Here is a 17,086-nt window from a genome sequence, read left to right as displayed (position 1 = left end):
CGATTCTTATCACAGCAGACCGACTTTTGTACAGGTTGTAGATAATTATTATTTCTCGGTATCTGATCCCGATCATCTTCAGTATCTGAAATAGCACGGTCCAATCAGCATTATCGAATGCTTTTTCTAGATCTAAGAATGCCATGTAGGTTTGCCTTTCTTAATTCGATCTTCCAAGATCAGAAGTATAGTCAGGAGTGCTTCATGTGTTCCTACATTTCTTCTGAAGCTAAACTTATCTCCTCCCAACTCAGTTTCAACTTGCTTTTCCGTTCTTCTGTAAATAATACGTGTTAAAATTTTGCAAGCGTGAGATGCTAAACTAACGATGCGGTAGTTTTCACACTTGTCAGCAGCGGCTTTCTTAGGAAAAGGTATAACAACATTCTGTCTAACCTCGGATGGCACTTCTCCTGTATCATACATCTTACACACTAAATGGAATAACCTCCCCATGCTGATTTCTCCTAAGGCGGTCAGTAATTCGGAGGGTATGTCATCATTTCTAGTCGCCTTGTTCCTATTTAGGTTTCTCAAAGCTCTATCGAATTCTGACCTCAAAATTGGGTCTACCATTTCACCAGCATCAAGAGACTCTTCTCGTTCCAGAACCTTAGCATCTGCTACTCTCCCTTGATACAATTGTTTAATATGTTCCTACCATCTTTCTGTCTTGTCTTCTTGCCGTAGAAGTGGTTTTCCATCTGAACTCTTACTATTCATAAACCTAGTTTTCTTTTCTCCAAAGGTTTCCTTAATGTTCTTGTATGGAGCATCTACTTTTCTTACAACTATACAACTTTCAACATCCTTGCACTTCTCTTTCAGCCATTCTTCCTTAGCTGTCCTGCACTTTCTATCCACTTGTTTAATCGCCTGGTTTCATTCTGCCCTCCTCATTTTTTGCATGCTTGTATTTTCACCTTCATCAATCGGATCTAATATATCCCGAGTTTTCGCCTGATTCTTAATCTTACCTTTCTCCTTGATCGTTCTTCAGCAGCTCTACTGCTCTCATTCTTCACTAGTGTCCACTCTTCATCTTTTCTGTTTCCTTCAGCCTTTTCGTTTAGTGCTTGTGCAACATATTCCTTGAAAGAATCCTTCACACTCTTTTCTTCCAACTTATCTAGATCCCATCTTCTTCCTTTCCTCCCTGTCTTCAATTACTTCAACTTCAGATGACATTTCATGAACCTCAGTTGTGGTCAGAGTCCACGTTTGCTCCTGGGAATGTTTTGCGAACGTCACCTGGTTTCTGAACCTCTGCCTAATTATAATTAAGCCTATTTGATACCTTCCTGTGTCTCCTGGTCTCGTCCACGTATACAGCCGTCGTTTGTGGTATTTGAACTAAGTATTACCAACGACTAAATTGTGATCAGTGCAGAATTAATTGAACTAGCCGGCTTCCTCGTTCAGTCCTTCGTCCCATTCCAGTTATTCTCCTGAGGCATTACCTTGTCTTCCTTGGTCTACAACTGCATTCAAGTCTCTCATCACAATTAGATTCTCGTCTCCTTTTGCATATTGTATTACCTCTTCTGTCTCTTTATATATTCTTTCGATTTCTTCATCATCTGCCGAACGAGTAGGGATTTACCATTTTTAGGCGATCCGGAAATAGGGGATGGGAGTATACTAGTACCGTAGGCATATAGGCCTGCACTATTGTGGTGTCTATCTTGACAACAATAATTCGTTCACTGTGCTGGTCGTAGTTGCTTACCTGCTGCCCCTCATTCTTACTTGATCTTACCTTTCTCCTTGATCGTTCTTCAGCAGCTCTACTGATCTCATTCTTCACTAGTGTCCACTCTTCATCTTTTCTGTTTCCTTCAGCCTTTTCGTTTCGTGCTTGTGCAACATATTCCTTGAAAGAATCCTTCGCACTTCGCATTCATTCATTCATTCATTCATTCATTCATTCATTCATTCATTCATTCATTCATTCATTCATTCATTCATTCATTCATTCATTCATTCATTCATTCATTCATTCATTCAACATTCATTCATTCTTCTTATTCTTCTTCTTTATCTGTTTACCCTCCAGGGTCGGTTTTTTCCTCGGACTCAGCGAGGGATCCCACCTCTACCGCCTCAAGGGCAGTGTCCTGGAGCTTCAGATTTTGGGTTGGGGGATACAACTGGGGAGGATGACCAGTATCTCGCCTAGGCGGTCTCACCTGCTATGCTGAACAGGGGCCTTGCGGGGGCATGGGAAGATTGGAAGGGATAGACAAGGAAGAGGGAAGGAAGCGGCCGTGGCCTTAAGTTAAGTACCATCCCGGCATTTGCCTGGAGGAGAAGTGGGAAACCACGGAAAACTAGCCTACTTCCAGGATGGCTCAGGTGGGAATCGAACCCACCTCTACTCAGTTGACCTCCAGAGGCTGAGTGGACCTCGTTCCAGCCCTCGCACCACTTTTCAAATTTCGAGGCAGAGCCGTGTATCGAATCCGGGCCTCCGGGGGTGGCAGCTAATCACACTAACCACTACACCACGGAGGCGGACTACTTGTTCATTATTAAACCAAATCCTGCATTTCCCATATTTGATTTTATGTTGTTCCTGCCAAAATACTTCACTTATACCAACTACATCTAATTTTAGTCTATCCATTTCCCTTTGCAGATTCTCTCATCTACTACAGTATAACGATTCAAACTTCTAACATTCCACGCTCCGACTCGCAGAATGTCATTATTGATCTTCCTGATTATCGCTCCCTCCTGTGTATTCCCCACCCGGAGGTCTGAATGAGGAAATTTTACCTCCGGAATATTTTATCCAGGAGGAAGGCATCATCAGTATATCATGCATTCACGCACAGAGAGAACTGCATGTTCTCGGAAGTTAGCAACGGTTGTAGTTTGCCGTTGCTTTCAGCCGTGTTGCACAACTAATTCATGTTGAATAGTATTATAATGCCATATCAGTTAATCACCAAGACTGTCGCCCTTGCACCCTCCGAAAGGCTGCTACCCCACTTTAGATGAACAATTCGTTAAGCTGGTCTCTCGACGGATACCCATCCGCTATGGTTGCGCCTACGGTTCGGCTATCTGCTTCACTGAGACGCGCAAGCCTCTTCTTCATCGCAGGAAGGTCACATGGTTCGCAAAGGAGGAGGTGATATGGAGGGACTCTACATTGCAATCAGAAATGTAATCTAATAACAGCGACAGTGGAAGTGAGGTTATATATCAGACCGTTCACGCGGAAGAAGTGTAGGTACTTAGTTTTCTAGTGAACCTGAAAGTTGAGCTCGAAGGCTTAATGAATATATTATTGATATTAATAAAATTAAATAGTACAGATATTTTCTAAAAACTATGGACGGCTAGTGAAATGCAGTTCAATGAACTCTTGTAAAGCATTGGAGAACACATTTTGAAGAGTGTCATTACATTTTATTAAACTGTGAGAGTTTCATTTTCAGTGATTTTATTGCTTAGGAAGGTGCAGAAAGTATCTGGAGTGGGCTGCCGGTCTTCTTCTTCTTCTTCTTATCCTGCCCTCTGCTTCCTTCTCAATTTATTTTGATCTGCACATCATATGGATTTGGTTCCGTTTTACTGCAGGATGCCCTTCCTTACGCCAATCTACATATGGGAGTGGTGTATTCACGATTGCATGTGTCTGTGGTGGTTGATAGTGTTGTATGTAGAGGAAGAGATGTGTTTTTTAGCCGCACACAGGAGATGTGTATTAAGACGAACACAAACACCCAGTCCGCAGGCTAGATGAATTAACCATACAAAGTTAAAATCCCCAGCCCGGCCGTGAATGGAACCCGGGATCCTGAGCCGAAGGCCAGTATTCTGTCCATTCAGCTATGGAGCAGCACTGAAGTTGCTAAATTATTGGAGTGCGAAAGGTTAATGCAGCAATTTACCTACAATGGTCATAGAGAGGAAGTCAAAACATTTCGAAACGAAATTTCCGCTTCTCGAGAGGCAGGTAGCCGTGAGGTTCACTAAACCTACACCAAAAATGAGTACTAGGTTAATTCCTGGTGGGGGAAGATGGACAGACATAGAGCTAACTACTCTTTTCTTTTTATTTTTTTACAATTTGCTTTACGTCGCAGCGACATAGATAGGTCTTATGGTTACGATGGGTTGGAAAAGGGCTAGGAGTGGGAAAGAAGCGATGGTGGCCTTAATTAAGAAGCAGTCCCAGAATTTGCCTGGTGTGAAAACGGGAAACCACGGAAAACCTTCTTCAGGGCTATCGACAGTGGGGTTCGAACCCACAATCTCCCGAATGTAAGCTCACAGCTGCGCGACGTTAACCGCACGGCCACTTGCTCAGTCAAGCTAACTACTCTATCGCACATAGTGCCCAGGGTGAGGGTAGCGGAAACCTGTATTTTCCACTTCTCCAAGAGATTTCATGACCTGTACGGAGATGGGTTTGCTTTCTTAATAACCAGTATGAAGAGAATATTTTCCTAACAGTGAATAGAGGACCATGGTGTATTGCATCATTCATAGAAACTTGCAGTTTGAACGATGTAGGAACTTTTCATAAATACTGTCTTAGTGTTTTCGTAGTAAGAGGTTAGGACATAGTGTAAAATTTTAACACTATGTCTTGCATAGACTTGACATTAACACACAAGAACCAGTCGCTGTTAGCTGGACAAATGCTTGGCCTGTGGTTTAATGAAATTAACGGACGCTATGTTCTCAATCCTAGCTCCTTCCCATCCTTGCATCCCCGGAAACCTTCGATGTATTAGTGCGACGTTAGTAAAAGTAAACCTGTGTCCTCATCCCGAGGTAGTGCAGGTCTTTTCAGGCACACCCCTAATGGAGGTGAGCTGTATGTACCATTTCAACCACATACCAGACCTCCTGGCAGATTTCTGGCAGTACCGGGAATCGAACCCAGACCCCGAGGACGCCAGCTAATAATACTAACCGTTATGCTACGGTGGACAGTGCGACTTAACAGTTGATTTTTTCATTTAATACCCCACCAACCCATATATAGTATTTTGGCTTCGGTTTTCTTAATTTTGATGCCTTGGAAACATTAGAGTTGAACGTGAGGTTTTTACATCTGCTTAATTGATTATTAAAGAAGCATTTGATACATTATCGTGGAACAAGTTATTTCCACTACTTTACAATATCGAAATAGAAGAACATATCATCTCACTCGTCTGAGATGTCTTCCGAGGACAGTTTGCAGTTTTGCCCCTCGAAGAGGTTAAAACTAATACGATACTCAGAGGAAAAGATGTAAGAGAAGGATTTGCTTTCTCGTCAGTTCTCTTCAATCCTTTTGGAGAATTTATGATGGCAGAAGCATTTGCAGATGCAAAGATGGCTGTAAGAATGGAAAGATGATCAAGGTAATACAATTTGGTAATGACCAGTCAGCTCATGCAGGAAGTCCAACCTCGCTCCAAACAGTGGAGAGATATGGTATGAAGATCACTGCTTCAAAGACCAAGCCCTACATCTCTGAAACTGGCTAGAACATAGAACAACTTACCCTAGTCTGATGATAGTAAGTGCGCTACACAAGTTCAGACCGCAGTGCGCAAGTCAAGGCTGCATGTATGCAAAAACGTACGTTACACAAGTAAATTGAGTCTTCACACACAAATTTTTACACACATTTGTGTGGATCGTTTACCTTGTATGCCTCTGAAACCTAGACTACACAAGAGAAAAATAGACCGCCTGGAAGAATTTGATGTGTGGTCCTTCCGCTGGATGAAGAACATCTCGTGGAAGGGTAATATATCCATTTCCAACGTTCTTGAGATAGTAAACCAGAGGAGAATTTTAGTACTTCTCTTACCTAAGCGAAATGTGTCCTGGTGGGAACATACGGCGCGCCATTCAGAATATATACGGAAAGTACTGTAGTAGAAGGTTTCATTAAAGAAAGTACATCATGTGGACGACCGCTTACAGCTTCATCAAGCAAACAGTGAATGACAGCGGACAGCTATGCCGCAGTGAAAGTGACTGCGAAGGACTGAATTTCATGGCAACTGACCAGTCCTAGACTGATTACTTTTCATGACGATGAGAAAAAACCATAATGCTGTTTATGCAGTTCCGCATTTTATTATTGAACTTACAACCCACCGCGGCTTCTTCTACGTAGTGTATTTGTTTGTTTGATAATATATGTTCATTATCTCTGTTTTAACACAAGGAATTCACTCTAAATTCCAAGCCAACGTCAATAACGGTTGAATTTCGAAAAACATTGAACCGCAAGTTTTTTTTTTCTTCTCTTTTCGGAAGAGGTCACCTATCGAATATTACATTTCCAACTTTTATGCTTCCTGAGATAGGGGTATTATTTAAAAAATATCCCTTCATGGCTCATATTTTCAGAAAAAATTTGTTATGCTTTGCATACGGAATAAAGAAGTACAGCGCCCAAATATGACATTTCTAGATACAGCGGTTTGGGCTGAGCGTCGATGAGCGAGTTATTCACCACAATCTTTTATATAACCATATAGACCTTGCATTCTTTAAGCAACAATTTCCCTGTGTTGGTTTAATAGTGTGCAATTTTTTATATCAATCTGTATCACTATTATCAGCATATTGAATGAATTTACTTTTTATACTGTATATTGTGGACATGATTTATCTGTTCCTAAACCGCTACGCCATTACGTATTTTATTGAGCAGGGAAGTTTGCAACCCGCAATTTCAAACCGTAAGCGTTGCAAGACGTGATGATCCTTCAAGGGGTAATCCCGCCTCTTAGTCGGTCCGATCCCGACGCTATTAGGTTTCCGAGGGGTAGGGAGTTTTTCATTTTCACGCCCTTCGTGGCCCTTGTCTTTCTTTGACCGATACCATCATTTTTCGAAGTGTTGGATCGCTTTCATTTTTTCTCTGATTAGTGGTATATAGAGGATTAATGTTGCGATGTACAAAATTAACAGCTGTACCTGCTTGTTTCATGTCTGCACGTAAGAGTAGCTGACTACAATTGTAACTTAAGAGCTTTTGGATTTTATTGGCCAACAAACAAAAAACAAACAAAAAACAAACAAACAAACAAACAAACAAACAAACAAACCAATACCACAGCTTTGACGATATGCCAGTAGGCTAAATTCTCTTCATAGCCTGTAGATTGCTCAAAAGACTTAATTCAATTCGAGAAAATACTAGTTCTCAGTTTCAACTGAAGTAATGACGATGGTATAAGAATAAAATTATATATTTTTTTCATATTCCAAAACGGATATTCAGGACATTATTTTCTATAGTTATTGACGTTTTGATTTGCAATTATGACATAGTCTAGTGTATGGAGAGTGTGATGTCAGGAGAATCTGGGATACTACTGGCCTAAATACGTGGGCTTTAAGAAAATGAAATCAACATATTTTATGATCACTATACTTTTATTCAGAAGAAAATGTTATTGAAGACGATGAAGCCCAAAAAGTGTTCAAACTGGATACTGGGAAACGTCATGATTGACTTCGTTAGCTTGTTTTGTCGTCTCTCTCTCTCTCTCTCTCTCTCTCTCTCTCTCTCTGACAATTCCGATCAGTACGACAGCAGCAGATAAAAGCTTCAGTGCGGAGAAGAAGAGGCTCCTCCATTCTTTTTTTTTTTTAAATTGAAAAGCACTTAAGTAAAGTAATAAACTTGAAAACCATTATAAGATCGTACCTGAGAGAAGTAGGCTACCTCTCACGGATTCGTAACTTGTGAGCGTAAAGTGGCGACCACGTGATCCCAGCCTAGTCTGACATTAATTCGACTTGTGCGAGACTCCTATCTGTCTTCTTTTCTATCCGACCTTCTTTCGTCGACTCTTGCTCTCTTCCGGCCTTGACTGCGTTAGTTTGCAGGGTCTAGGAAGACTTTAATTTTCCTCGTTTTCATGGCCTTTCCCTTTCTTCAGCTGATACTGTCCTTCTATATCGATTTGAGAAGCTCACTCCTTCAGACCCTGCCCACACGTATACTATGTGTAGGTTAGGAACATATTTCCTTCTGGCTGTGTATTTCCACTAGACAGTTCAAAACTATAACACACGTTTGTGTACGCTTTGCTCTCTCTGTTTCAACTGGTTTTTGTTTCAATTAATTGCCTCGCTGGATCTGCGGTAGTGTCCGATTCATGACCCCAAGTCCATGGGTTCGATCACGGCTGAGGTAGTCGATTTTTTAAGGACTGGCAACAATTTTGGCACTCCATGTCATTGTTGTTGGCAAATTAAAGAACTCATTGTCACTCGACAAAAATAAATGAACTCAACCATAGTATCCGTCCCAGTAGAATTTCGCTTTTCTTGCTAGATAGCAGCAAAATCTAAATATAGAAATTGGTAGGCAGGTTACTTAGATGGCGGCACTTCAGAAGAATTACTGTCACAATTAATGTATGTTAGTGTCCGAGGACATGTTCGAATCGCCTGGTGCAGGTATTTCTATTATGACTCCCATGGGCGAACTGCGCGATTGTGTGTGTGTGTGTGTGTGTGTGTGTGGACTGACGATAATGAAGTCGGGAGAGAGTAAATCCAGGTGACGGCACATAGCCTACTCCTGTCCAAAAACACCAAGGAGTCTGCTCAATACTTTACGTCCCCATCCGACGGACGAATCAGCATCAGCAACGACATATGACGCCCACTCCATATGAACACTGCGAAAAGGTTTGGAATTGAATCCAGGCTTTTGGCACTCAGTCTAGTGATCAACAATTTTATACCCCCACCTCTTCTATCCTCCGACCAACGTTGTGATTGTGAATTTATATTTTTTCCACTAACGGGTCTCGAACCGACTAACCACGGTGTCGGACCATATAGACTTGATGCCTTAACGATTATGACCAGAAGGTGGCCTAATGTTTCTATAATCGCGGAGGAGCTGCAGCTTTGCTCTCTCTGTTCCCTCTGGCTAATTTTCCAATAGCCTGGTGTATCAGTGGTAGTGTCCGACTTTCGATCCCAAGTTTGTGGTACCTGTTAATTGTGAAATGCTGATGAGTTCCTGTCAAGGGATAAATCGGCTTAAGAAATTTTCGTGAAATAAAAGTTGAGTATACAGTATGTCATTAAACTGTTAAAATACGGTATAGTTGGACATATATTTGAGCATTAAAAAAGGTGGTTTAGAAAATCCCATGAAGTGAAGCAAAGTTGTGCGTCTCCCTTACAACTGAAGGGCTTGATAATAATTAATTTAAGGTGCATTTAATTGTTAAAATGCTGTGCAATTACAATTAAGATTAACCTGTGATAACGGCAATTGAACTGAGAAAACCTTATGACCCAGATCATACCAGTGTGTATTGTTGTAAATTTGTGTAAACGTGTGTTAATTTTCCCTTTGACATTCTTCCTGTCATTTGTCATGGTTTTCCAGCATGAGAAAGTATAGAACTCATACTTTTTAGGGGGTGAAACTTGTACCCTTGGGTCTAAAAGAGTTAAAACAGTCTCCACCATCACCACCACACAAAGTAACTATATTTAAAACATGCATTCGTCTCCGTTCTCTGTTTACACTTCGTGACATTGAGCGAACCCTTGCATGGAAGAATCAGCGTAAAATTTGTAGAGCTGGTCCCGTGCTATGATCTTCCGTCTTTATTCAATTTCCGCTTTGCAAATGACCTTATTTAGTTCTTGTATGTCAGGAAAGTCGAGATCCACTCAGCCTACGTGATTACAGTTGAGGAGCTATTTGACGGTGATATAGTGGCCCCGGTTTAGAAAGCCAAGAGTAATGGTCGGCAGGATTCGTCGTGCCGACCACATGACACCTCGTAATCTGCAGGCCTTCGGGCTGAGCAGCGGTCGGTTGGTAGGCCATGGTCCTCCGGGGCTGTTGGGCCATGGGGTTTGGTATGTAGAAAAGTAGAGCAAATGCTACCGTAAAATTTAAACTACAGTTTTTTTTTTTTTTACAGTCTGCTTTACGTTGCACCGACACAGATAAGTCTTATGCGACGATGGGGTAGGGAAGGGCTAGGAGTGCGAAGGAAGCGGCCTTGGCCTTAATTAACGTAGAGCCCCAGCATTTTCCTGGTGTGAAATTTGGAAAAGACGGAAAACCATCTTCAGGGCTCCTGACAGTGTGATTCAAACTCACTGTCTCCCGAATGCAAGTTGATAGCTACGTGACCCAGACCGCACAGCCACTTCGTCGGTACAGTAATTTAAAATGTATAAAAGTGAACCCTTTTATTATCAAGGTGTAGATAAACCTACAACCTGTAGATAAACCTATAACCGAGCGAGTTGGCTGCGCGGTTCGGATTGGGAGATGGTGTGTTCGAATTCCATTGTCGGCACTTGTGGTTTCCCATTTTCACACCCAGTAACTTAATTAAGGTCATGGTAGCCTCCTTCTCATTCCTACCTCTGTGGTATACCATAGTCGCCATAAAACGCCTTTGCGCTGTCGCGGCATAAACTTAATAGGAATAACATTTAAATAAAAAAATCTCGGTGATAATGTGCTCCTTTCATTCGTAGGCCTACTAGCAGACTGGAAAAAAATTCGCTCGATTGCTTTTTGTGTCAGAAAGTGTAATTTCCAATCTAATTTTATTTTTCCCGTCATATACGAGTACCTTATAAGAATAAAGTCATTTCTATACATTTTTTGCTGATAGATTATTTTCCTTACAAAATAACCATGTTAAGAAAGCAGACCCTGGTTAACTTGTCATGGATTCTTTTTCTATAATTCGGAACTAGAATTCGCTACAGAGTATTGTTCCCTCCTCATTTATAAGACTGTACTGAGTAGCTCTGTCGGTAGAGCGGTGGCCTTCTGAGTCCAACTTGGTAGGTTCGACCCTGGCTCAGCCCGGTGGCATTTGAAGGTGCTCAAATACGCCAGCCTCGTGTAGGTACATCTACTGGCACATAAAATGACTCCTGTGGGGCAGTTCCTGCACATCGGCGTCTCCGAAAACCGTAAGAAATAGTTAGCGGGACTTAAAAGCCTATAACATTGTTATTGTTATTATTTTATAGGGTTGATGTCAAAATAGAGTTATAAATACATCGAGCACATGATATTCTCGGGAGTGGATATCTGATTAGTGTGTAACTTGGATTTTACAAAGGTCCATTAGTTCTGATAACAAAGGGAGGTACATAAGATCATCATCATCATCATCTGTTTATCCTCCAGGTTCGGTTTTTCCCTCGGGCTTAGCGAGGGATCCCACCTCTACCGCCTCAAGGGCAGTGTCCTGGAGCTTCAGACTCTTGGTCGGGGATACAACTGGGGAGTATGACCAGTACCTCGCCCAGGCGGCCTCACCTGCTATGCTGAACAGGGGCCTTGTAGAGGGATGGGAAGATTGGAAGGGATAGACAAGGAAGAGGGAAGGAAGCGGCCGTGGCCTTAAGTTAGGTACCATCCCGGCATTCGCCTGGAGGAGAAGTGGGAAACCACGGAAAACCACTTCCAGGATGGCTGAGGTGGGAATCGAACCCACCTCTACTCAGTTGACCTCCCGAGGCTGAGTGGACCCCGTTCCAGCCCTCGTACCACTTTTCAAATTTCGTGGCAGAGCCGGAAATCGAACCCGGGCCTCCGGGGGTGGCAGCTAATCACTACACCACAGAGGCGGACGGTACATAAGATACAGATCATTATTATGTAGTTGCAGTCGACGGTTACAAATATAAACACCTCAGCTAGAAAGCCAAACATATTTGCAATAAATGGTGGAGCTTGTACTTATGTAGAGGCCTATTTATTCCTTCTAGTGATCTATAGTTACGGTTTCGAAAATAAATCCAAATATTTACAGCGTAATGTATATTCCTATTCGTAAGGCATCTCTGCCTCTATCACATCCCCGAAAGAGATCAGTAGGCTTACAGGTGCTCAGAAAATACAATGTCCGCCTCTGCGGTGTAGTGGTTAGTGTGATTAGCTGCCACTCCCGGAGGCCCGGGTTCGATTCCCGGCTCTGCCACGAAATTTGAAAAGTGGTACGAGGGATGGAACGGGGTCCACTCAGCCTCGGGAGGTCAACTGAGTAGAGGAGGGTTCAATTCCCACCTCAGCCATCCTGGAAGTGTTTTTTCGTGGTTTCCCACTTCTCCTCCAGGCAAATGCCGGGATGGTACCTATACTTAAGGCCACGGCCGCTTCCTTGTCTATCCCTTCCAATCTTCCCATCCCCCCGCACGGCCCCTGTTCAGCATAGCAGGTGAGGCCACCTGGGCGAGGTACTGGTCATCCTCCCCAGTTGTATCCCCCGACCCAAAGTCTGAAGCTCCAGGACACTGCCCTTGAGGCGGTAGAGGTGGGATCCCTCGCTGAGTCCGAGGGAAAAACCGACCCTGGAGGGTAAGCAGAAGAAGAAGAAGAAAATACAATTCCTAAACATTCTTCTGCAGTGATTACATTTAGCATTATGTCTGATGACAACAGAATGTATCCAAATTTTAAATGTTAACTGAACATTGAGAATTGTTATTCTTTTGTGGTTTTCGTGGACTCTTTCGCCTTTCTAATTTTTAAAATGTCAGACCCCGATGCTTATCAGAACTTTCTCGACATAAAGGGAATTTTTATTAATAATATAAAATACAGTACCTATATAGAATAAATATTGGCGTACTATCTACTATGGGGAAGTTTTCTTTCAAATTTTCCATTTCCGCCATTCTCTAGTGAAAAAATGATAAAACATATAACAGTTTTTTCATCTCCAAAATATGTTGCTTATTAATGCATCCAATGCGTCATTGTTGGTTGTGAATGAGCGGTATCCTATGCTAGTACACGTCACAATACTGATTTAATTGCGACGCAGCGAAAAAAAAAAGGAAGTCCCGTATTTACGGTATGATGATGATTTGATCTATTAAGATGGTTTCGCATATGCATAATATACATCAATCCCATTCATGTTTACTTTGTAAAAGAAATTGCGAACATTATGTGAGACTGTTCTTCTTGCTTCAAAAAGAACACCACGTTCACGTACGAGAGGTGTTATTCAAGTTTCCATTAAGTTAAGTTCTTGCACGGGGATCGACTGATACACTACCTTGCGCTGCTACCCCGTCCCTGGGTTCACTCCCGGACCTTCGTGTACCACCAGTCAGTATACAGCAACGCTACCACCGGCCATCACCAAACATTTCCACAGTAAATAAGATAATCAAACGCGTACCTTATTTGCTCAACCTGTAATTACGCGTAATATTATTACGTGACAATTATGAAACCTGTGCTTCCTAATTCTGTACGCTCTCTTCTCAGTTTCGGTATGTATTGGTCCTATATTTGTATTTTAAAATATTTAAATGCATTATGCAATTAAAAAGGAATTGTTATTATTTAATGTACGAAGTACCGATGTTGGTTACAAGATGCCAGTAGGAATCATCCCGACATTTTTAGGGTGAAAGTGCATATTGTCAACAATAGATGGCGACCAGAAAATAAAGCCGCCATCTTTGTTATAAGACTGCGTTTATGATTTGGGAAGTTTTGGAAAGGAAATCCTTGAAACAGAAGTTCGCAGTTTTGTCTGAGGATATTTAAGTTCGGTAGGTTATATTAATAATAATATCATTATCACAGTTTGTGGAACATTTATTTGTTGATATTGACGTGACTATTACATGTGTACTTCTCTACACGGCAATAGCGACCTCATCGATCTTGTGCAAAGAAAGAAAGGATTCCATTTCGGTGATTCCATACGCGGATGCTTGTCGTGTGTCCATGCCGGTTGTCCGGGATTACTGCGAGACTTGTGATGGAGGATATTACGTGATTTAATGCTTGTAGTATCTCGACGTGCGTGCTTTCGTGATGTGTAGCATTTTATAATATGGTTTACACATGGTTCTTTTAATGATCTCTTGCATGACCTTAATTATTTATGAAGGCCAATAAACACACAATGAAATGTGAGGTTATGTCGTATTTATTAAATCTCACTTTCTACGTTAAGTCCATTGTAAACATCCTGCATACTCCTTATATTCATTAATTTTTTTCTCACTTTTTAGGTAGTGGTGGTGACCCTTCAGAGAGTAGTTATCATTCTTTGGAGCCTTCCCTTTATTCTAGACCTCCCCCACAACCTGGTCCAGCCCAGTTTGATCAGCAGCATCAGTATGATACCAACTATGGATATTACCCTTTAAATCAAGGTGGGATAATGACCCTTCTGTCTTCGTATAAATGTTAATTTACAACATGAATTACTAATTTGAATGAGTCATAGTGTACTAATTATATTAACACATCTCTTAATCATTCTCAGATATTAAATAACCTCTTTAGTTAGTGAGCTTTTACTTTTGGTTGTTGTGTTCTGTTGTTCTTTTTTCTGTCTTGGAACATCTCCATTCAAGTATAGGCTATACTGGGTGTGATGTACTACTTCCTTTTGCATTCATCAATAGTTGTTCAACTCTTCTTTCATTACTAGAAAACATCAAAGTTTTCTAATTGTCTAAGGCTGATTTCTCTGTGCAGTTTGGATGTGCAGTGTATGTTTTGTAATTTGTTGACATATTCCCCCTAAATTAAAAAAGTTTTTACCAGTTGTTTGATAATGCTCTGATATTTTCTGTTGTGTGCTCTGTACTTCCTATGATGTGGCCTTTATTGATAATATGTGGGCATTGATGAGATCTTGCTTTTTCTTGATAAGCACATTCACATTTTGGTTTATTCTTACTGACAGTTTATGCCATTATTTCTTATGAGATCCTCTTTATTTGACTGATTGAGTCCTGTGGATGCAGGATGCATTTTTGTGCAAGTACTATCCGCACACTTTATCTTGGTGCATTTACATCCTAGTGCTGAATCGGTCGACCTCGGCGATCTTCGAGATTCATACTGGCAACCTCTGAAACACAAACTATGAATCGCTTAAGCATCGTTGTGCGACATCTGGCGTAAACTTTACGTACTGGTACTGTTGTTGTTTACACATCAAAGTCAAAGTATAGAATTCATGCTAGGAACAAGATTCGCATCGAGAGATATGTTGTATAATGTTATATAATGTGTATGTGACATAGTTGTTGGCTTTAAGATGATAACGGTTTAGAATTTCATATCGATCGATCATCTTCTCGATTCAATTCAGATTTCATTTTCATTCAGTTGGCAGCACCAGGCAGCACTATCGATACCGGGACAGCTCCCTCCTTACTCCTCACCCCGTACACAAATGCATCAAGATAAAGTGTGCGGACAGTAATTGGGTTGATTTTAAAGTGCACATCTGGCTGACATGAATGAGAGGCTAAATCCTTTCTAACCCCCTTCTTTCTTTTTTTCGAAAATATTTTAAACCTATGCATTCATTAAAGTGAACTGGTTTTGGCTGTTAATATTGCCTGAGCTTATGTAAGGGAAATAAATATTTATGGGTATTCAGGTATGAGACAAGGTCTGTATGGACTAAACATATGGCATAATGGGATTATACTAGAGACATTCAGGACACATGTCATAAAACACAAGTTTACATACTGGTATGTTGATGTAGAACATCACATTACTTCTGAACTGAAGTTAGCAAATATCAGTAAATGAATTTGTATATAATTTATTCAGAAAAAAATTTCTGCACCTGAAATTATAAAATGATTTTTAAAAATTCAGTGTTTACACATGAATGTCGTAGTGACCTGTGCTTGTGTTAATGGCGTATAACTACAATCCTGTCAGCCTTATTCCTGTCGAATAATGAATGAACGCAGACAGGTGACCTGTATGTGAGTGCATCTGACAATGCAGGATTGTGTACTTTAAGCATAACATCACCAGCAGCCAGTGATGTGACTGAGTGCATGTTAACTGAAGTTGTTCTGATTTGTTATTGGAAATAAAGGCAACTCTGCTGTTAACCTGACCCTTTTCTTTTTAGCTTAAACGTTTATGTGGGTTGGATCATAGTGCACACAGTTTCTTGTTAAATGCATGAAACTGTTTAGCCTAAATCATTTTCACTTAAATGGAAATTCAGATGCAATTTTTACTTTAAATAAATTATGCTCTAGGCCCTATGTGCTTTCTAGCTCTTGCTGATTAGGTGAGTTATTGATCTGGCTCATTGCGTTTTCCTCATTCTTTTCCTTGAATTTCAAGACAGTCTGAAAGTTATTCATTGTGATATTTAAGTTTAGCTGATTGACAATTTGTGTGTGGGAGTTGAACACACTGGTGAAGGTTATTGTAAAGGAGATAAAATGAACATTTCTCATAATAGAACAGATTTAAGGTCTGTTTGGTTAGTTACATGGTCTGTGGTTATAGTAGTTGGTTGCACTGTTACTAGTGGGGAAGGATTTTTAGGAAGGAAAATATCATGCAGAAGTTATCAGAAATGATACTTGAAGTAGCTGAGAGGAGAGGTCCTTTCTTTATGCTTGTCACACAGCAGCCCTCCCCTTGAAGTACTTTTATATAGAAAAATAAAAACAAACTCTTGTGTCGATCTCTGAAATGCAAATATTTCCTGTGTTGCTATTGGCTGGAGGGCAGTTTCTGTTGTCTCTGATAGAGCTCGCATCATGTGTAGACCACTGTTGCCCATTCCATGGAAATAATGAAACCTTTGAAAGTGATGTGTCATGGTGTGTGCTAGATTTTTATGGAGGATCTGCGAGTTACTATATTAAGTATCCAAGAAACGACCTTGTCACTGGCCAGTGGTCTTGTCAATAACCAGTACTGTCAGAGAGGATACTAGAGGCCTGTGGGCTTCTTTGCAGCTCTAACCTCGGGGCTAATGCCTCCAGATCCCATTTGTTTGCCCCATTGGCAGCATTATGTAGCGTGCTGTGACATGTGAGCCGCACCGTGTTGGCTTCCTAACCTCTCTTTTTCTCCCTGTTCAGCCACCTCTTATGACGGATAGGGGAAACTATGACAGGCAGGGGAAACCGCCCCCCACCCACAGGGGGATTCAGGATAGAAATTCAGTAAGAGTTACATTACTTTTATAGCATGATAAGGATGTAATATATTGGAAATCTTAAGTGGAAAACCTTGTAGAGCAGAGATGTGTTCACTGTGACAGTTAAGAACCCACCCGCCGTCTCCCATCAA

At 41.2% G+C, this 17,086-nt stretch overlaps 1 protein-coding gene across 3 annotated transcripts in view; it reads left to right on the top strand.

Annotated features, from left to right (window-relative positions):
- Nucleotides 1–17,086, top strand: part of LOC136876276 (uncharacterized protein CG5098) — a 577,938-nt gene that overhangs the window by 344,068 nt on the left and 216,784 nt on the right. Inside the window, exons 1-2 of one of the 3 annotated variants that reach the window (XM_067150087.2) lie at nt 13,739–13,920; nt 14,023–14,166. The exons of 1 other annotated variant lie outside the window; for it this stretch is intronic. In XM_067150087.2, the coding sequence (XP_067006188.2) occupies nt 13,893–13,920; nt 14,023–14,166 (172 nt within the window). In that variant the 5' untranslated portion in view covers nt 13,739–13,892. Of the gene's footprint in view, nt 1–13,487; nt 13,555–13,738; nt 13,921–14,022; nt 14,167–17,086 lie in introns of those variants that run through there. One more of the 3 variants, XM_067150091.2, reaches the window with a different exon arrangement.

This window comes from Anabrus simplex, chromosome 6, assembly GCF_040414725.1.
Source record: "Anabrus simplex isolate iqAnaSimp1 chromosome 6, ASM4041472v1, whole genome shotgun sequence".
NCBI classification, from domain to species: domain Eukaryota; kingdom Metazoa; phylum Arthropoda; class Insecta; order Orthoptera; family Tettigoniidae; genus Anabrus; species Anabrus simplex.
This window is presented reverse-complemented; position numbering and strand designations above follow the sequence as displayed.